The following is a 20,524-nucleotide window of genomic DNA, read 5'->3' as shown; positions in this document are numbered from 1 at the left end:
TTGGTGCTCGTGTTTTGCTGCGGCATTCTCTTGTTACTCTTGGTGGTTGCCGCCACCTAGATGGCTTAGAGCAGCGAGGATCGTCGAGCGGAGGTTGGTGATTGTCTCCGGCTCTGATTGCGGTGATTGTGAGGGGTTCTTGACCTTTCTCCGGCGGAGAGCTAAAAGATGCTCTAGTAAATTGCTTGTGGCTTGTTTGATCCTCATCTTATGTTGGTTGTGCGGCATCCTATTGAGGGTTTGGCGTGTGATGCCAATTAGCGCGTGAACCTCCAAGTGAGTGAATCGCCACAACGAGGACTAGCTTGCCGGCAAGCAAGTGAATCTCGGTAAAAAAAATTATTATGTCATCATTTGATTCCGAGATGATTGGTCTTCATTGGTATTTATTCTTGTGATTGATTGGTTCATTCCTCGACACGGTGGTATAACTATCTTGCTCTCTCTCTTTATATTACCGCAAACTAGTTATCAAACTTTTTAGTGTAGCTAGTTGTGAGAGCTTGTTAGCTTAGTTAGTGTGGCTCTTTAGTTAGCCTTTGAGAGCACACTACCTTAGTGTAGTGACATAGCCATTGTGTGAATAGAGACTATAGAAACTAGACTTGTGGTAGGTGACTTGTATTTTTAGTAGGCTAGCGTAACACCCACTTCACCTCATATTTGTCTAACCGGTTTGTTAAGTGTTTTTGTAGAAATTTTTAATAGGCTATTCACCCTCCCTCTAGCCATTAGGACCTTTCAACTCCATCACGGCCAGAATCCCGACATGGAAGGCAGGGCTCTTGACCAATGCCGGTAGGGTACTACTCACCAAGGTCATGTTGTCCGCTATCCCGATGCACCTGAGCATTGCATGCTGCCTGTCCAGCTAGGCAGTCAAGCAAATTGACAAGCTCCGCGTGGGCCTTCATCTAGGCTAGTACCGCCTCCTGCTCCAGCGGCAAGTGTAAAGTCGCCTGGCCGATTGTCTGCCGACTGACTGATCTTGGAGGTTTGGGAGTAATCGATCTGCGCTTCTTTGAATTAGTGCTATGACTACGTTGGGAGTGGCTCTCATGTTTTGAGCCACAACGCTGTTGGGTGAGCTTGCCATCGTGACCTAAAAGGTGCATCGACGCTATGAGCGTCGCAAGCATGACAGTCACCGTGGGCGATGGCACGTCCACAAGACTCTAGACAGACAACTGGTCATCGGTGGGGCCCCTACACCTCTTCGCCTCGGCCCTCTTCGCTGCTATATCGCGTTCAGGGCGAAAATGGTTGCTGCGCGACGCCCTCCACAACAACCGATGGGCGAGGGGCATCACTAGAGCCACAACGGCGCAAGTCCTATGTGATTACCTCTGAGTCTGGGAGCTCTTGTAATCGGTGAACTTGCAGCCGCTGCAACCTGATCGTTTTGTGTGGAGATGGTCTTCCTCTGGGGCGTACTCGGTCTCCTTGACATACCGGGCTTTCTTTGCAGGATCAACCAGGCTCCTGGGAGCCAAAGAGCTTTGGCGTACCAAGGCACCACCATGGGTAAAGCTCTTCTTCTGGCTCGCCCTACACCGCCGACTTTGGACCGCCGACCGTCGCAAACGGCATGGCCTTCAAGACGACGACGCATGTGCTCTATGTGATCAGGCACTCGAAACAGCGTGCCACTTGTTCCTCAGATGCGTCTTCTCTAGACAAGTCTGGCATGCACTATTGGAGCCCATACATCTGCTGGCCCTATTGCCGGACGGCGTACAGGAACTCGGCGAGTGGTGGATACAACAGAGGGGGCGGATTGACCTAGCGTCCAAGCCCCTATTCGACTCGTTGCTCCTCCTTGTCGCCTGGACAATCTAGAAGGAAAGAAATTATCGAGTCTTTGGTAGAGGGCCATCTTCAGTGCTCGATGTCGTCAGAGCGGCGATCAAGGAAGGCGAAGACTGGGCGCTAGCGGGCTTTGCGCCTCTGGTCGCGCTTCATCTGTATTGGTCGCAAAATTCCTTGGGCATGTAATCACAAACCTTGGATCTAGTAGTCAGGTAGGACTCTTAGCTGGACTTTGCTTGAGGCCGCTCGCCAAATCAACGGCCCCACGCTCGGTTGTGTACTGTTTAAATTCTCTTCCTCTTAATGAAAAACGGGTACACACCCGGCCGCGAAAAAAAGCTGCTGAGGACAATGGTACATCAGAACGGAACGACAACCGAGGAATACAAAAAATGCCAAAAAAGGAAATTGCTAAATTTTAGGAATATAATTGTATTACTCATTTATGTATGTTGTGCATACAAAACTGCCGGTGAATCAAAGCTGGTACTAATAAATAAAGCCACTAAGGAAACAGGTGACAGTATAACAATGGTGAACAGAAAGATTACCATGACAGCATGTCATGATAGAAAGATACATGTTCAGATACTGATGGCTTCACCTTAGATAGAGCTTGTTCAAAGTGTGATAGTTCAATCAAACAAGATGAACTCATTGACGATGTGCCATTCTCAAGGAACTTCAATCTCTCTTCCAACGCTGCCATGGCTGCTTCATTCACCTAATGAAACAAGCATGTCAGTTCCATTTTTTGCCAGCTTCTGAATCATCGATTTTATATTCACACAAACGAGTGCTGCAATTAATTCAAATGTCTGATTCATAAAGACAGGATGCATTCATCAGGTATCCATCTTCAAAGCCAAAAAGATACCACATTGTACAGTTAGAAGCTAGTTAATACTATAGAAATTACCAGTGATGCTAGGTCGGCACCAGTGAGATTGCTGCACTCCTCTCGACATGCCACTGCATCCAAATCAACACCTGAGGAGATGGGTTTGCTTCGAGCACATGCTTTTAGTATTGAAACCCGTTCATCAGCACCAGGTAAAGGTACATAATGTTTCTTCCTAAATCTTCCAGGCCGCAAAACAGCATCATCTATCACATCAATCTGCACCAGAAAAGGGGTACAGTTATCAGCCTTCCATTCGAGGATAAACAAAGGTCCATTAAGTGCTGACAGTTACCTGTTTGTAGCTCCGATGACATAAACACCTTGACGTTGATCTTCAAGTTCAGTAAGTAACTACAGACAGAAGAATCAGTAAATCAACAGAAAGGAAAAGAAATGTGAAAGAAGGTCCCAAAATATTCAAACCTGGGTTACGACACGTTCAACAACCCATCCCCCCTCGTTCCCTCTCTTTGTTGTCAATGCATCTACCTGTCAAATCAAAAGGGATAAACACTTGAACAAGATAAACCTATAAAAACGGCTTCACGTCCAACACATTTAAGTTATTTATTTATTTATTTATGAAACAACACATTTAAGTTGCTTGACCACTTCCAGTAGTATACAGGGAGCATCCGAACTTTCTTTAAAGTGACTGACACAGATTTTGCATCAACAGAATATATACTATGGTTGGCTACACAAAAACTCTTACCTCATAAAAAAAGTATGCATGGAGAGTTAGTGCGTGCACGGATGAATACTTTCCTAACTTCTGATTCACTCTCCCCAACATACTTGTTCAATAACTCAGGCCCCTAGTTCCATAAGAAGAATTATCATTATTGTGAATTTGAAAAGGCAAAGTAAAAATATGGAAAACTAAAGATAAATTACCTTAATATGAATAAAATTAGCCCCTGCCTCATGTGCCACTGCTTTTGCTATTAGTGTCTTCCCACAACCCGGAGGTCCAAACAGCAGGAAGCCAGCTTGCAAATTCACTCCAAATGCCTTAAAAGACATAACAACGACGACATAAAAACCCCCCACAGTAATAGATTCATAGACATAAACCGAGGGAAAAAAGAAAAAATGCAAATTGAAAAATTTAATATCCATTGGAAACTGTTATAAACTTAACAACAGAAGAAAACTGAGGGGAAAGGCATGTCCACAATATATAACGTGATAGAAGTGAGAGCATCAAGAAAGAAGGTGTCAATCTGTTGCAATCCATAGCAGCTTACACAACACGAAATTAAAAGCAAAACTAATGTACTAAAAACCATAGAAAGAAAAATACAAAGGCTTTTGGTGAATATGGATCAAGCTATATTCTGAATCAAGTTACACTAAGTGAAATAACAAAATATTCTTGGGCATTATCTCTACATGTTTAAATAACAAAGATTACCTGGAAGTCACCCATGGTAATATGTAAGCACCTCGTCTGCATCCCAAGGTTGCCTCCACCAGTCAGGCTTGTTGTTTCCCTCATGCTCATGAGAATACTGAACTCTTCTTTCATCAATTATTCTCTTCATTGCCAGATTACCTGCCTTATCAATTAAAGCCTTCAAGTCAGCACCAACAAAACCTAGTGTGGCCCTTGCTATCTTGAATAAGTCAAATTGGCCTTCAAGTCGAAGGTTCTGCGTAAGCATCTTCAGTATCTGTTTCCATGCATGCTCATATGGAATACCAAGAGACATCTCTCGATCAAACCTTCCTGGCCTTCGCAGAGCTTGGTCCACAGCATCAGGCCTATTTGTAGCTCCAATGATAATAACATAACCATGTTTCTTTTTAGATGATTCGGCATCAGAATCACCACCACCAATATTCTGGTGGAATTCATCCATGCATGTCATCAGTTGAGTAACTATCCGTCGCTCCATCTCCTGTTGCAAATTCTCCCTCTTTGATGCAATTGCATCTATCTCATCTATGAACACAATTGAAGGAGCAGTCCTATATGCCTTCTAAAACAAGCCTATGATGTTTTCCTCAGAAGCCCCTGCAAGAACACGAACACTATGAGGTTACCTTCCGCATGAATCCTATCTCCATAATGGTTTCATGACTTCATGGTACCACATTGTACAGCAATAGACTGATATTAGAAAATAATGGGTCCAAACACTGACATTCCACAACTGTTGTTAGCAATACCAACCTTCGACAGCTACATTTGTTATGTAAACACACATATTACAATGCAGCATGCTATTAGTTATACACTTATACATTCTAACTCATGATGCCTATTCTAACAAAGGATATTGACTACCTCAGGCACCACTTGTTCATATTCCAGCAATTTTGGGTTCCAAGTTGAATATGTCCAGCTTATATTGAAGCAACAATATAAAAATAGTGAATCTTGTCCATGTTTTGAACACTAACAGCAATAGATTCAGCAGTTATCGATTGACCAAGCAAGCAAGAACTAACAATAACCACTCCCATCTTTTTTAATTATTTCCAGCATTGAACAAGATCATCAGTTAAAACTTTTTTGTCCACACGATATCAGAATTTTTCCCATATTTTTTATGCAACGAGTTAGAAAATATACCAGATACCCCGAACACGACTTCAGGGACCGAGATCTTGTAGAATGGCACACCAGTCTCATTGGCAATGGCATGTGCAAGGGTGGTCTTTCCACAGCCAGGCGGTCCATGTAGCAACAGCCCAGCAATAGGCCTAACCCCAAGACGCCGTGGTAGCTCAGGGTGGCACAGGGGTACCACCAATTCCATCATGAGCTGCTCTATCACCGCCACCATCCCACCTAGATTAGCAAACCTCGGGCCCCTTTGGCTTGGCATCGCCGCCACCTCGCGCCTTCTGGGATCACCTTAATCTCCATCTCCATCTGTTGGATGGTGCCAGGGTTACGTTTGCTCGTCTGGGAGGTGTACTGGGAGGGGAGGATGGTCTTGGAGAGATCGAAAGCATGTGGAGACGGCGGTTGGACATACTCATCGGAGAGGGAGGTGGAGGAGATGGTGGAGGTGGAGGTCTAAGCGTCGTGTCGGCGGCGGGAGGCCGAGTGGTCATTGTCGGAGCCAGAGGATGATGGAGAGGGGATGGCGGATGGAATGCGGCGAACGGCTGCAGTGGAGGGGTCGGCCTTCTGGCTAGGGAATTCAGGGTGGCGGACATGGAGGGCGTTGGCAGCAACCTCGACAGAGGAGCTGGAGATGACGAGGCCACCGCCCTTTATGAGGGCCGGCCAGTGGCGCCTTTTGTGACATGGTCGTTTCAAGGTTGCAAGGAGGAGTTGGTGCCAGTCGCGGGTTCATTGAGTGAGGAATCGAGGAGTGAGGGCGCCGGCTGCGCGGGGAGAGAGGAGGGACCGGAGTGCGCGGGCCGCGCGGAGAGAGGAGGAGAGCTGCAACCGCCTCTGTAGCCGCAAGAATCCAAAAGTATCCATGCTGTTTGATGTCATCTTTTATAATCCATCGTGGTTCGCTTCTAACATCTCCATGCGTTGAATGTTGCCTACTTGTGTCTTGATTTGCCAATGCTCCGGAGGATCTTGTTTCTGTTCTAAGCCTGTGAATTTGATCATGTACGCCCAATGAAAGCATTGCCCAAGCTCCTCTTCATTGTTATCGTCTTCATCTCCTCCATCTTGTTCTCATCATCTTGCTGTTTTCTGATTTCCCCCTGCATCAAGAACAGAATATATATATACCATTGCTGCACCACCGTTTTATTTCCAACGAGTGGTCATTCATCTAAAATGGAGTTCAAATGAGAGAGTCATGCCCGTTTTATTTCAGCACTGTGTCTGCGGGCTATCCAGAACTGATTTCAGGATGTGCGATGTTCGATGATTTGGCCATTACCGCTCATAGGAATCTCCGAGATTGCCTTGCCGCTTGATCCGTTGGAACGTAGACTTCATGGGGCTTCTGCATATCCAAAAAATATTCTGTTGTTTGCTTCTTCTAAACTCGTGCAAAATCTTGATGATAACTTCTTGTACATCGATCCAGAGATGGTATCTTGATCTTGTTGTCTTTATTAGGGCATCATGCCGCGCATCCTTCGGCTTCAAGGTCCTCGCCATTGCTGCACCAGTGAGTAGAGTAACATGGGGGCAATGGCGTGCCATCTCCTATTGAGAGTGTCTAAAAAAACTGTATATTGAGTTCACAAAAAAAAGTTTTACGATGCAAATATTTGGTTAACTAACCCAAACGCATGCACTTCCCTTTTTGAGCACAGTAAGAGCATCTCCAATAGTTAAAAAAACAATTGGTAAATCATTAATTTTTGTAAGTGGCTAAAAAAGTTACAAGCATATTTATTGGGTTCCTCCAATAGTTTTTAAAATCTTGGTCCTAAAATATAAAAGACAATTTACAACTAGAATGTCAGACTACTTCTGAATCATTCTAACCATTTTTTATTTTCTTTGTATTGTATATTTTGCATCAGGAATCATGTCCTACTTCTATTCTTTCCAACATCCTTTCATCTTCAAATTGGCCGATGGATAGGCAAGTGTATTTATCCGCACGATTATATCGAACGATTATATCAAATTTCCTAAGTGTGGAAAGATGTGGAATTGTTGGAGAGCAATTTTTTCAATCTTGCCAAAAATTAGAGATGTTCTTGGAGATACTCTAAGGCCCTCCACAACGTGTAGCCAAAGTGATGCTCAAATAGGAGAGAGATGATATGCTCAAAAAAAGGAGAGAGATGATTTTGGCGCCACTTACATTGTAACATGTGATGTTTATTTAAGCCTTGTTTAAATTTAGGATGTAAAGTTTTGGAGTGTCACATCGGATCTTACATAGGGTGTTGCATGGGGTGTTCGGATACTAATAAAAAACAAATTACATAATCCGTCAGTAAACCGCAACATGAATTTATTAAGCCTAATTAATCTGTCATTAGCACATTTGTTATTGTAGCACCATATTGTCAAATCATGGACTACTTAGGCTTAAAAAATTCGTCTCGCAAAGTAGTCGTAATCTGTATAATTAGTTATTTTTTTATCTATATTTAATACTCAATGCATGTGTCCAAATATTCGATGAAATAGGGCGTAAATTTTTGAATGAGGAACTACACAAGGTCTTAAAGTGACGCTGAAAAAAGTAGCATATTGGAAGCGTGCTGAAAAAAAAGGACCGAGGCCAGTTCTAGTGCCGGTTCCCAAAAATATACTTGTACCAACAGTGCTGAAGAGGATATTCTTTCCTAAGAAGAAATGAGCGGTGCTTTTTTTTTATTCTACATGAGCCCTACTTAACGTAGATAGCTCTGGCTCCTAAAATTTTTACCAATGCACCAGAATCGATGGCCATTCATGGTTGGGTAAAAAAAATTTTGGGCATCACCACGCTACTTCCTCCATTACTAAATATTAGTTGTCATGATTTACGCGTCGATAACTTTAACTTGATTTATAAAAAAAAATACATGTAACATTCCTATCTTCAAATAAATTTATTAAAAAACTAGATTCAAATATATATCTAATAATACTAATTATATATCATAAATATTAATATTTTTTAATATATATTTAGTCAAAATTATTTCTCAAAAAATGAAAACGCAAACATTTAGGGACGGACGGAGTCGGAGAGCAGTTTTTGAGCAGCATTCCTTCTTTTCGAGCTTTCGAAATTCTATCACCTTCTCGGTCCTTTGACCTATATTGCTTCCGCTCCTCCATCATGCCTTCCTCTGACACCGAGCTTACAGCCACCTCCGCCTCAAGGCAGGAAGCTGCAGCCAAGCGCGATGAAGATGCTGCCCGTGCTGCTGCTGCTGCTGCAGACGCTCAGAAGGAGGAAGCCGTGGCCCGCGCCGCCGAAGATGACGCTGCGATAGCTGCCGCCGCCGAAGATGATGCTGCTATCGCCGCCGCTGCCTCTGCCCTAGAGCACGTGTGTGAGGCTAAATGCGCTCTCCAGGTCGAGCGCGATCTTGCGGCACGCCTCCAACAAGAGGCTGCCGCCGCCCGTGCACGCCGTGCACCTTCGCCGTCTGAACTAGAGGATCACCATGAGGACCAGTACCAGGACGCCGAATGCGAGCTTGCAACGATCGCCCATCTCCATGCTTAGGTGGCTGCAGTCCAGAACATCAAGGCACTCGTCCCCATCGCCCTTGATCTCCTGTCCCCCACTACAACAAGTAAGCTGCGAGCCTGCACCAGGGGCCTCAAATGCAATCTGGTGCATCAATTTCGTTCGGCACAGGGACCAAACACGGAGATACTGCCTGATATGGTGCCGGATGGCCCTTTAGACGGCTCCATCAGGGCTACCTGTCACACCCATAGTAATATTCTCATTATGTTGGTCTATGAAAGGTTGCTCTGAGAAGCTACGAAGCTCATGAAAAGTAGTACTCCATCATATCGCTGCTACCGGTTATGATTGTCATTGAAATTTTTTTAGCCCTGCATGTTTTCTCTCCACGCTCCGCCACTAGCTCTAAGGTTGCACAGCATAACATTTAAAATCCGAACAAACGGAGAGAGCTCCATCGAAGGGCGCAGAAGAAAGTTGACGGAGGAGAAAGGTAAATAGCTTGTTGGGCCGGCCTGTCAAGGCCCATCTATAGAAGACCTTTTCTCCCACTCGTATTCCCCTCCTCCGGTCTTCTCGTCGAATCCGTCCTCTAGATGGGTTTGGGTCGCCGCCGCTAGGGTTTGGGATCCGGAGGCACAGCATTTTCCGGCGAGTGCGGCTGAGGTTAGAAGATTTGGTAGCCAAGCTAAGCATCTACGTCGTGGCCACCCAGCCACCACTAATGGCAGGTCTTTCCTTGAGGTCGCCAAAAAGAAGATGGATAAGAGAGGTATGCCATTCCGGGATGGGAGAGAAGGTGACCGGGCTCGTGATTTCCAGCGATGGGATGGCCCTCACCGAGATGCTAGAGATGGCCGCGATGCGTGGGATGGGCGTGATTCATACCCTCGCGATGCTAGGGAAGGTCGTGAGGCTGGCCACCGTGAAGGCTGTTCGCCCAATTTCAATGATAAAGAGTTGAGGTATCCTTGCCAGACTTCTAGAGATATGGACCAAGCTGATTTCCAAGGGCGCAAACATGGAGGTAACTTCTATGAGGATAGAGATGTCCGGCAGATGACTGAAGGTGACTTGAGGCAGAAGATTGAGGATAGGCGTAGAAATTACAATCCACAATAGGGAGGATACCAAAGCCAAGGTCAGTATTCTGGTGCTCCAATGAAATGTTTCAATTACAATCAAGATGGGCACCACTGGTCAAACTGTAAGAATGACCCTTTCTGCTATAGTTGTCGAACTACTGGTCACAAATCTAATCAGTGCTCGTACAAATCAAACAAAGGTTTACAACTATGCGCTATTGGTATGCCTGGCCAGCTTTTCTATGCTCTGAATCTACTAGATCCTAATGCTAATCTAAGTAGAAAGAAGGGGCCCCCTATTAGAGCTATTATCTCTGTACTTGAAGGTATAGGTACTAAGCTTAGAATCACAACAGAATTGTAGTACCTTATGGATTCAAAATGGAACTAGGATGTTGAGAGAATCTCAGAGAGTGAGTTTTTAGCAACCCTCCCCTCAAGAATTGCCCTGAATCTGCTCACTAAGATGGGGAAAATCAAATTTGTCACTGCTGATATCATGGCTGTGGTGGAGGAATCCAACATGGAACCTAGTGCTTTCTAGGTGCTTCAATCAATGTGGGTCAGAGCTGTTGGCATCCCAAGTATAGCCAGGTCAGAATTTGCTGTGTTAGAGCTAGCTCGACTGGTGGGGGATCCTGAGGAAGTACACAATCCATCTCTGAATTGGAAATCTATTTGGGTGAAAATGTCCTGCAAAAATCCAGACAAAATTGGTGGGACATTTGAGGTCTTCATCAATAAACAAGGCAGGAAAATATCTTGGTATTACTCAGAAAAACTCAAGCAGCAACCACCTACTCGACCAGATGATGATTGGGGGCTAGAAGATGACCAAGTGACTGATGAGGAAGATCCAGAGTCACAAGAGAGTCATGGTTGGCTTGAAACTAGTTTCACCCATCAAGGCAATCCCAAACCAAATGAAGCTGGTTCCTCTGCCTCTCAAGGGAAAAAGAACAGTGGAGGTAACTTTGATAAGGAGGTGGAAGTTGATTCTGTGGCTTTCCAATCACCAATGGGTGGAGCTCAAAGTGTGCCTGATCTGGTCCTAGAGCCAACAAATAGCCCAAATACTCTTCAACAGCAAGAACCTGTTCAGAAGTTGTCTGATCTTATCCTAGATCTAACAAAAAGCTCAACTTTGCTCAAACAACCAGATCCCACTCATGACTGTGAAAAGTTGATGAGTTTCTCAGATATCCTCCAAGAGATGAATGATATGGCAACTAACCTCAATCTTGTCCAGAATGAAGATACAATTGTAGAGTTATTGAGCCCTAATTCACCTGAACAGGTGGATGCAAAGAGTATGCTGGATCCTGGATATGTGAGGTTCTTCCCTCCCAATGTAAGGGAGGTTGAAGACAGTGATAAAAATGGTGTGCAAAATCCAAGCAAGAAGACTGCTGCTGTTTACCTACCAGCTAAGACCAGACAAAGCTCAAGGATTCAAGACAAAGGAGAGATGGCCCTGAAGAAAGCTATGGATGGAAAAGCTAAAACTAAAGGTATATCAACTTCTAAACCACTCCTCCCTCCTCCTCTCCTTAATCCTTTGGATACTTTAGCTAGTGTGTGTGGCTTCTCCTTAGGACCTGATGAGACTTCTAGAATTGCAAACATCTCTCTGATACAAGCCAAGGAAGAAGCCTTGCTGGCCATTCAAAAAATCAAAGACAAGATTGAGAGTTCTGTGAATCATTAGCAAGTGAGTTCTGTCCCAAATAAGCCACAAATAGATTCTGGGGGTGAGAGGTCTACTGCTGATCAAAGTTCCAAAATAGAGATATTTCCAACTGAACCTCGTATGGACATTGAGCTATTAAAAAGTGATCAAAATGAAGATTCTCTTTTGGAATGTCAGAGGATTGGGTAATGCAGGTAGAAGGAAGCTACTCTTAGAGTTATTAAACAAATATTCTTTTGATGGTATTTGTTTGCAAGAAACCATCAAGAGTTCTTTTAAAAAGAGAGAGCTAGATAGATTTGCTGGGCAGAAAGACATGTTCTGGTCTTGGGTGCCCTGCTCTGGCCATTCTAGAGGTTTGTTGATGGGGGTCGATAAGGATTTAGCAGAGGTCTCTGAGGAAACTATGGGCATTTTTTTCCAGAGCTGTACTCTGACTATGAAATCTGATAGATTTGTGTGGAAACTTTTTAACATCTATGACCTAGCTCATGATGATAGAAAACTGGATTTTATTGATGAAATTCAATCAGCTGTTGAGAGCTCTGAAATCCCTATTCTGCTTGGAGGAGACTTTAACTTAATTAGAAGAATTAAGGAAAAATCTTCTGGGAATGTTAACTTCCTGTTGATAGATGCTTTTAATGAGATGATTCATACAACTGGCTTAGAGAGCTACACAGATCAGGGAGCAGGTACATCTAGTCAATTAAACAACCCCCCATCCAGTTGTTCTAGATAGAGTTCTGGTTTCAAATGACTGGGAGGACAAGTATAATCTTGCTGCTGTTCTTACTGCCCACAGGCTAGGGTCTGACCATAACCGCATTTTTGTTGACACTGGTGGTACTGTTGCAGCCCAACTACACTATTTTCGCTTCAATGCTCACTGGCTTCACCAAGAAGGTTTTAAGCAATGGGTTAGTGAGAAATGGCCTACTAGATATAAGTATGATGTCCTAGATCACTGGCATATCATTTCCCACAAGCTTAGGAAAGCTATTAAAGGGTGGGGTCAGAACTTTGACAGCAATCAGAGGAAACTGAAGCAAGAGTTTATGGATAGGATTAGTGTGTTGGATGAATGGAGTGAACATAGAGATCTTTTGCAGGAAGAATGGGAGGAGAGATATTGTCTGGACAAATCTTTACAGCAGATTCTGTTAGATGAAGAAATCCAATGGCAAAGAAGAGGGGGTGAAAAATGGTTGCTCTAGGGGGACTCTAACTCCAATTACTTTCATAAATGTGCCAGCGGAAGAAAGAGGAAAATGTAAGTATCTATGTTAAAAGTTGATGGTTTAGAGATAAATAATCCAGTGACCATGAGAGATCATATCACAGATTATTACAAACAACTCTATGTCAAGGCAGAAGTGGCAAACATGCACCTGGATCCTAACCTCTGGCCTGCTCACCAATAGGTCAGTGTTGAGGACAATAATATGCTAACCAGGCCATTTACTCTAGAGGAGGTGGACCTAACTATCAAACAGATGAAAAATAATACTGCTCCTAGCCCTGATGGTTTCTCTGTAGAGTTCTTTAAAGCTTTCTGGCCATCCATCAGAGAGGATATAAAGGAAATGCTGGATAATTTGTATGATGGTCATTTGGAGCTTTGGAGATTAAATTATGGGGTGATCACTCTTATCCCTAAGGTGAAGCCTGCTATGACAGTTAAGCAATTCAGACCTGTATGTCTTCTAAATGTGATCTACAAGATAATCACCAAGACACTCACGATTAGATTGGCCTCTGTCATTGAAGAGATTACTAGTCCTTACCAGACTGCTTTTATTCCTGGGAGAAACATCTTAGAAGGGGTGGTTATCTTGCAAGAAGTGCTACATGAGCTAAGGATGTCTAAACAAGCTGGAGTTATTTTAAAACTGGATTTTGAAAAAGCCTATGATAAGGTGGACTGGAATTTCTTAGAAGAAGTGTTAAAGAGGAAGGGTTTTTCAGAGACTTGGATTCAATGGATCAACCAAGCTGTTAGGGGGGGGCAGAGTGTGCATTGATATGAATGGAATGAGAGGAGAATTTTTCAGAAGTTTTAAGGGTTTGAGACAAGGTGACCCTTTGTCCCCTCTACTGTTCAACTTGGTGGCAGATGCTCTCTCTGCCATGTTGACTAGAGCTACCTCTGCTGGGTTGATTCAGGGGCTTGTCCCTTCTTTGGTTGCTGGAAGTATCACACATTTGCAATACGGTGATGATACTATCTTGTTGTTGCAGTTCTCAGTTGAGTAAGAATTCTGGCTTGTTATGAAGCTATGTCAGGGATGAAAATCAACTTTGATAAAAGTGAGGTATTTACTGTTGGGCTGTCAGTAGAAGATCAACAGCAAGCTGCACTGATACTTAGGTGTAAGGCTGGTTCCTTTCCTATGACTTAGGCATGCCAGTGAGCTTTTGCAAAATTTCCAAAAACCAGTTGAGATATGTGAGTGATAAAGCTGAGAAGACGTCTGAGCACCTGGCAATGTGATTATTTGTCTACAGGTGGTAGATCTATTCTGATAGAATCTTGCCTCTCTAGTATTCCGATGTACACCATGGGGGTGTATGAGCTATATGAAGGGAACTACCAGCTGTTAGATTCGATCAGATCCAGGTTCTACTGGCAAGGCACAGGAAAAAAAGGAAGTATCACATGGTTAAGTGGGAAGCCTTGAGCAAACCAAAAGAGTTTGGGGGTTTGGGGTTCCTGGATGTTAGAGTTATGAATATTTGTTTACTAGCAAAATGGATAGCTAAGCTGGAAACAGGAGATAGTAGTCTGTGCTGCTCTTTGTTGAGACAGAAATACTTGGGCCAAAAAAGTATCTACCAATTAAGAAGAAAGACGGGGTCCCAGTTTTAGAGATCTTTACTTGGTATGAGGGACGGGTTCCAAAGAGGTAGGAAAATAGAGATTAAAGCTGGAGTCCAAACTAGATTCTGGCTTGACTGTTGGTTGGGGGAATGTCCTTCATCTGGCTTGACTGTTGGTTGGGGGAATGTCCTTTGAAGGTCAGCTTCTATAAGTTGTTTCAAATAGCTTCTGATCAAAACTTAGAGGTCTCAAAAGCATGTGTCCAAGGATAGTGGGAGATTAGTTTCAGGAGACAATGATGACAGTCAGAGGCAGGAGTGGGCTGAACTCTTAGAGATATTAAATGAGGTTCAGTTAACTGAAGGTGTGGACAAGATGGTCTGGGCTTTGGAGAAATCTGGCCAGTATACTACAAGATCCTTGTATAAATCACTCACAACTGGTGGTATGGCCGACGCTAGAGCTATGTTGATCTGGAAAAGCCCCATCCCTCTGAAAGTGAAAAATTTTATGTGGATGACAAACCATGACAGAATACAATGCGGTGTGCAGTTAAAAAAGAAAAAATGGACAGGTTCTGAGAAATGTCTTGTTTGCGAAGTATATGAGACTTCGGATCATATTTTATTCCAATGCCCCCTGGCTGTCCTTCTGTGGTCCTTCTTGCGAGACTGTCTGGGGTGGCCATCCTCACCAACCAGCTGTTCCTCGCTACTCTTGGAGATAGTGGATCAGTATAGAGGTAACAAACAACTCTTAACCATCTTCATATGTGCAGGAGCCTTATGGTCTATTTGGAAAACTCGCAATGAGTTGGTCTTCGACAAGAAGGTGGTGTCGTCCCCGTCGACCCTGATCTACAAGGCTCTGCTGCTGGCCAAGTCGTGGCGCCCCCTGCTCAAGCCGAAGATGATGCCGATGACGGACGGAATGCTGAATAATATCTCCTCGAGAGTTGCGTCTATGTAATCCAGTTTGGGGGATGTTGTTTGTGTAGTCTTTTGTTTTCCCCCCACCTGAATTCTTTTCTCCCTAGTTGTTTTTGAGCTATCTGTTGAGTTCTTAGTTGGAGTTTGTTGGTAGAAGTTCCAGGCTTTTGCCTTAGTTCGTTCCTGTAACGCTGGTGTCCCCAACCTCGGACCATTGGTGCTCGTTACGCTTTCTAATAAAGTGGGGTGAATACCTTTGGTCTAGAACAAACGGAGAGGAAAAACTGTTGGATGGCACCGATTCTGACACTTGCAATGAACACTAGGAAAACACTATAGGAATGCTGAGGGGAACTAGCACCCTCGATCATATTATCATACGATACCTGATACAATTACAGGCTTCGTGCCGCTAATAGCAGAGCCCTGATAGTTACGGGTCCGACAAATACAGAAGCGTAACAGCAATGACCAGGAATGAACGCAAAAGAAAACACGAGAAGCCAACACAATCCCACAGCTAATCTCGCCTTTCTAGTTCCCTTCCAGCAGTCTCCTATATAGCTGCAGGCCACGCCACTTCGCTCACTTGTACTCCAGGATCATGTTGTTCTCTGGGGCCAGGCCAACGCAGGCCCTCATGATGTTCTCCAGCATCGCCCTCTGCTTTGCCAGAGCGTTCACCACCGGTGTGCCAGGGGGAACCTGTTGTTTAGGATTTGCAAGAGATGATTAGCAGCTGGATTGGAGCAAAATGCAGTGCAGTGATGCCGGAATGCAGGAGAAAAGGCTTACCAGGGGTGCCTTGGTGAGGTAGCTCAGGATGGTGGCCACTGGGTGGAAGGAGTGGAACTTGTCCTGCATATTAAGAGACATTAGATGGTGTTAATGTGCTGAATCACCTAGCGTGCTTCGGGTTATTCACTTGGTGGGCTCTTACCTCCCCCTCAGCTTTTAGCTGGATCCTGGTGCTAAGCTCAGCCAGGAGCACCAGATCAAGGATGATAGGTGCGGCGAGGAGTGAGTCCTCACAGGTGTTGTGCAGCACGATGGTGTTCTTGCCGCCCATGAAGATCTCGGAGGTGTACTCATCCATAGCCCTCTTACTGTCTCCCACATACGGCACATACTGCAACAAAAGAGCGGCAAGTCTCAACGTAAATCTACCTTTCGATTGTTGCATGTGTCAACTTTTAACAAGGTGGAAGATTTAACTGACAGACCTTGATGACAACAACATGATCGGGATGCTCGCCAGGCTCATAGAGGATAGCATTGCTTGAGACCATGTCATCCACCACATTGCTCTTGGAGATCTCCTTGGACCTGAATGTTTGAGGGGCAGACAGGTTCATGCCATCGTTGTTTCCAAGGTGGTTGTAGCTCACAATTGAGGTGGGCTGCATGGACATAGAAGAATTATAATTGTAAGTACGGAGTTTGCCAAATACACTTCATCTTAATAGAAGAGAGATATTAGGTTTCGTTGGTTGATAATTTGTACCTTTATTCCAGCACCAACAAGGAAATCAACCAAGACAGATTTCATCTTGGTCTGTCCACTCTTGAAGTCGTCACCACCAATCAAGCAGTTGTTCTTAATAGCAAGATCGATCAGCCCTACAAACATGCAACAAGTATTAATAAGCCTTGGAACACAAACGCGACTAAGCGACACCATAAAACTTTAAGCACACCCCAAACCATCCACCTGGCACAAAGGTGTTCTGGGGGCTCCCATTAATGAACGGCACCCCCTCCATGACACAAGCAATGGCATATAGTGTTGATGGCGAGACCTCCGCCTCGTTCTTGTCCACAGATGCCAGCAGATTCTCCATTGTGTCGTTGAGACCAGTGCATACATTGCTGTACCTTTCAGTGTTTGCAGTCCACAGCACAACTATCTTGTTCACTTTGTTCTTCTCCTTAAACTCCCTGTTTCATTAGCTACATAAGCCATAGCTTCTATAATGGATTACTTATACTAGTGAACCATGTTGCTTCAACCATGTTAATCTAGGTAGTCCAACCATGTCCGCCAAAATATATCATTCATTAACTATGAATAATTGCTTAAGCTTTCAGTAGTTTCAGTTCTCTGTGGAGTCCTCATGGAAGTGAGAGTGGTTGGTGTATACACAATGTCACATTGTTTAACACCAGTGAAACAATACGTTCTGATATGTATGTATATATGTACCAAATTCATAGTATTATTTCTTTGTTTTAGGTTGCGCTGAGTGAACTTCTTTGATAGCACCAAGCCATGTTAGAATCCATATCGATATACCTGATATCCTTGATGATCTGCTCCACCTGTTCTTTCTTGGTGCCCTTGATGACATTGTTGGCGCGGGAGCCCTGGTTAGCGGCGATGAAGTCCGGGTCATAGATGCCGGGAAGTGGCACCATGGACTCCATGTAGGGCCTGAGCTGCTTCTGCAGGTCAATGTCGAGCACCTTGGCCCTGGTCATGGAATCAGCCAGGTTCATGTTGCTGATGTCCCAGCCTCCAAACACAAGGTCGTCTGGGTTCACCTGAAATCAGATCAACATTTTAACTTGGTCATGAAACGAAGACCACAAAGTTTGCGAATCTGCAACCAGTTAGCACCACCGTCAGTACTGCACGAGTGTAACCCAAAGATGCTGGAACCTTTCAGCTCACCACAGAACCTTTTGACTTGCAAGTAGGATCACAACATGGCAGACCGAATCTACTGTTTCAGCAGCTTTCTGACAATACTTTGCCTTTTCGTTATGCTAAGTTTAACATTCCTTTCAGAAAATTAGAACCTTTATTTTTTTCAAAGCAATGATTAACACGTTCATTTTATAACATCAACTAGCACATATGCCTTGTTCTACATGTCAGTTTGGTTTCAGTAAAAGAAGACTCCTCCTAGAAGTCTATAATAGATTACCATGGGCAGAAGGCTCTTGAACGGCGCATAGATCTCCTCCCCGTTGTAGCTGCCGACTCTGATGGTGGAGGCCTGGGTGAGGGAGCCGAAGTAGTTGGCTTGCTGCACCGTGTCCTTGGTCGCCCATGAGATCCCCCTGAAACAACCACCAACAGATTCAGGTCTCTCTTAGGCCACAGAATGAAAAATATGGACGATAATACTCCTACTCCACAGGAACGGGAAGCAACATGGGACAAATACACTTACTCCCTGTTGGCAATGACCCCAGCCGTTAGCGTGGACCCGTTGTTGCCTCCCCACCCCACAAGCATCACCCTGCACCACAAGAGCAGAAAAGTCAGCATCGTCCGTTAGACAAAGACAAGTGGCTGACACCGTAACACAACGAGCTGCACGTAGGCAACATGCATAGGAACAGGAACGAAACAAAAGGGTGTCCAGGTCTCCAGGATGGCAGATGGCTTCGCATGCACACTTGCTAGTACACTAGGTGATGAGTTTTGTCTGCTCCAAATCGTCTCTGCCGGACTTGGATCTCGCAGGAACAAATTGATAACAGCTCACGTGCACAGGGCAAAACAAACTAGTAAAGACGAAGTTCAGGAAAAGGACGTTTGTGTAATTGTTGAACAGTAAGCGAGGGATGAACAAAAATGGAAACGGAACGTGCAGGGCACCATCGAATCGAATCTCAAATCGAGCCGATTCGACGCATCCGGATAGGCAAGTGTGTGCGTAACTGTCAACGATTACGACGGGTCGTTTTCAGGCAAAGCAGTAAGATTCCATTAGGAGGGAACGGCGACTGGTTGATATCGACGGTGGAGGGTGGGATAAGGGTCAGAGAGAGAGAAGCAGGGGCTGCATCCGTACGCACCCGAGTTTGGGGACGGCGGTGCTGGTCCGGAAGTTGTACTTGACGGACTTGGGGCGGACGACCCAGCGGGAGGCGCCGTCCTCGCCCTCGTGCACCAGCTCCGTCGTGTCATACCGGTACTCCGACTCGATCTCCGTCGGGCCGTACCGAACGTTGGGGCTCTCGACGCGGAAGCTCTCGATGAACATCTTGCCTTTCCTCCCCTCTCACCGCTCTCCTCGAATGGAATGCCAAGCGAGGTAGCGAGCGCAGCGCGAGCGAGAGAGGATGAAGGAGGCTGCTGCTGCTGGGTTGTGTTGTGTGATCGGGGAAGGGTGCCCGGGGCGGGGGATTTATAGAGGGTTCGACGGCCACTGCCACGAGGCGGCCCGCGAGTAGCTGGCTCTTCACGGCGTCGGCCCCACTTGAAAGAAACGGACCCCACCGGATCGGAGGGATCGGAGGAGGAGCGACGTCGTAGCCGCGTTAGATACGATTTGAGCCGCCGGGCGACGGGGGATTGCCGGAAGGCCGGAACGTGTGCTGCACCGCAGGCAGAGGAAGCAGAGGAGGGGAGCGAAATGGGAGGGCGTCGACCGGCGGCGGCCTGTGGGCTGTGGCTGTGGTATGAGCGATAGGAAGAAGATGGCGAGCCGTCGGATGGAGGTTTTGGGTTGCGGGAAGAAGACGGAGGAACCGATGGAAAATCCTCTGTAATGTGTGAGTTTGCATATTCATCCTTCTTCTTTTCCTGTTTTAACAGCGGGAGAGTAGTGGATCTCCAGATAGGGACCACATAAGTCATGACGGGAGAGTAGTAGAATTGCTATACTACAGTCGGTTTTGGCGTCCTGCGACATGCCAAGTGGGATCGAGAATCGCGCGGGGCTCCGTCCGTCCACGTGCCCCTGCTCCGCGCGGTCACAGGTCCAGCGAAAGAATACAGGTACGTACGCCCGTCGGTTGGTCCGTGTACAGCTCCGTGTGTGTGTGTCTATATATATATATATATATATATATATATATATATATATATATATATATATATATATATATATATATATATATATATATATATATATATATATATATATATATATATATATATATATTTGTATTTTTTTTTGAAATTTGTGAATAATATGAAAATAATTTGACATGTATTTCTCGGATATCTAGAATTCATAGAAATAATTTATATTTTTTTAAAAAAATTGACATATATTTGTATTATCCCTAAATTACATCACTCCGTTCAATAAATTACACTGATAAAATAAGTGTAAATATAGTAACAAGACGATGTAAATATAGCTAAAAGACAGTATAAATACATGAATAAAATTCAGTTGTTAGGAGGGGCTAAAATAACTTAATGTCTGTTGACACGGAAATTTCGTCCTGTGCTGAGGGCACACGAGCA

The 20,524-nt window shown here is 44.7% G+C and overlaps 1 protein-coding gene and 1 pseudogene across 1 annotated transcript; both read right to left on the bottom strand.

Moving 5' to 3' along the window:
* Positions 1-2,356: 2,356 nt before the first annotated feature.
* Positions 2,357-5,755, bottom strand: LOC136468273 (cell division control protein 48 homolog C-like; annotated as a pseudogene).
* Positions 5,756-15,649: 9,894 nt separating this feature from the next.
* Positions 15,650-19,606, bottom strand: LOC136551158 (inositol-3-phosphate synthase-like). The gene is made up of 10 exons (XM_066542744.1): positions 19,123-19,606; positions 18,492-18,560; positions 18,243-18,378; positions 17,609-17,856; positions 17,027-17,253; positions 16,820-16,935; positions 16,539-16,715; positions 16,256-16,444; positions 16,111-16,173; positions 15,650-16,020 (listed from the first exon to the last, which is right to left on the bottom strand). Exons 1-10 carry the CDS (start codon positions 19,308-19,310, stop codon positions 15,901-15,903), a joined length of 1,533 nt encoding a protein of 510 aa, XP_066398841.1. The 5' UTR covers positions 19,311-19,606; the 3' UTR covers positions 15,650-15,900.
* Positions 19,607-20,524: the final 918 nt, after the last annotated feature.

Source organism: Miscanthus floridulus, chromosome 1 (genome assembly GCF_019320115.1).
Source record: "Miscanthus floridulus cultivar M001 chromosome 1, ASM1932011v1, whole genome shotgun sequence".
NCBI classification, from domain to species: Eukaryota; Viridiplantae; Streptophyta; class Magnoliopsida; order Poales; family Poaceae; genus Miscanthus; species Miscanthus floridulus.
Note: the sequence above shows the minus strand (reverse complement) of the source record. Positions and strands in the feature narration are given on the sequence as shown.

Bases quoted from the DNA above. Each gene is read 5' to 3' on its own strand.
- LOC136551158 (XM_066542744.1), bottom strand. From the start codon at position 19,310: ATGTTCATCGAGAGCTTCCGCGTCGAGAGCCCCAACGTTCGGTACGGC. The intron at 16,174-16,255 runs GTAAGAGCCCAC...CTTAATATGCAG, and splicing joins AGCTAAAAGCTGAGGGGGAG to GACAAGTTCCACTCCTTCCA. The intron at 16,021-16,110 runs GTAAGCCTTTTC...CCTAAACAACAG, and splicing joins ACCTCACCAAGGCACCCCTG to GTTCCCCCTGGCACACCGGT.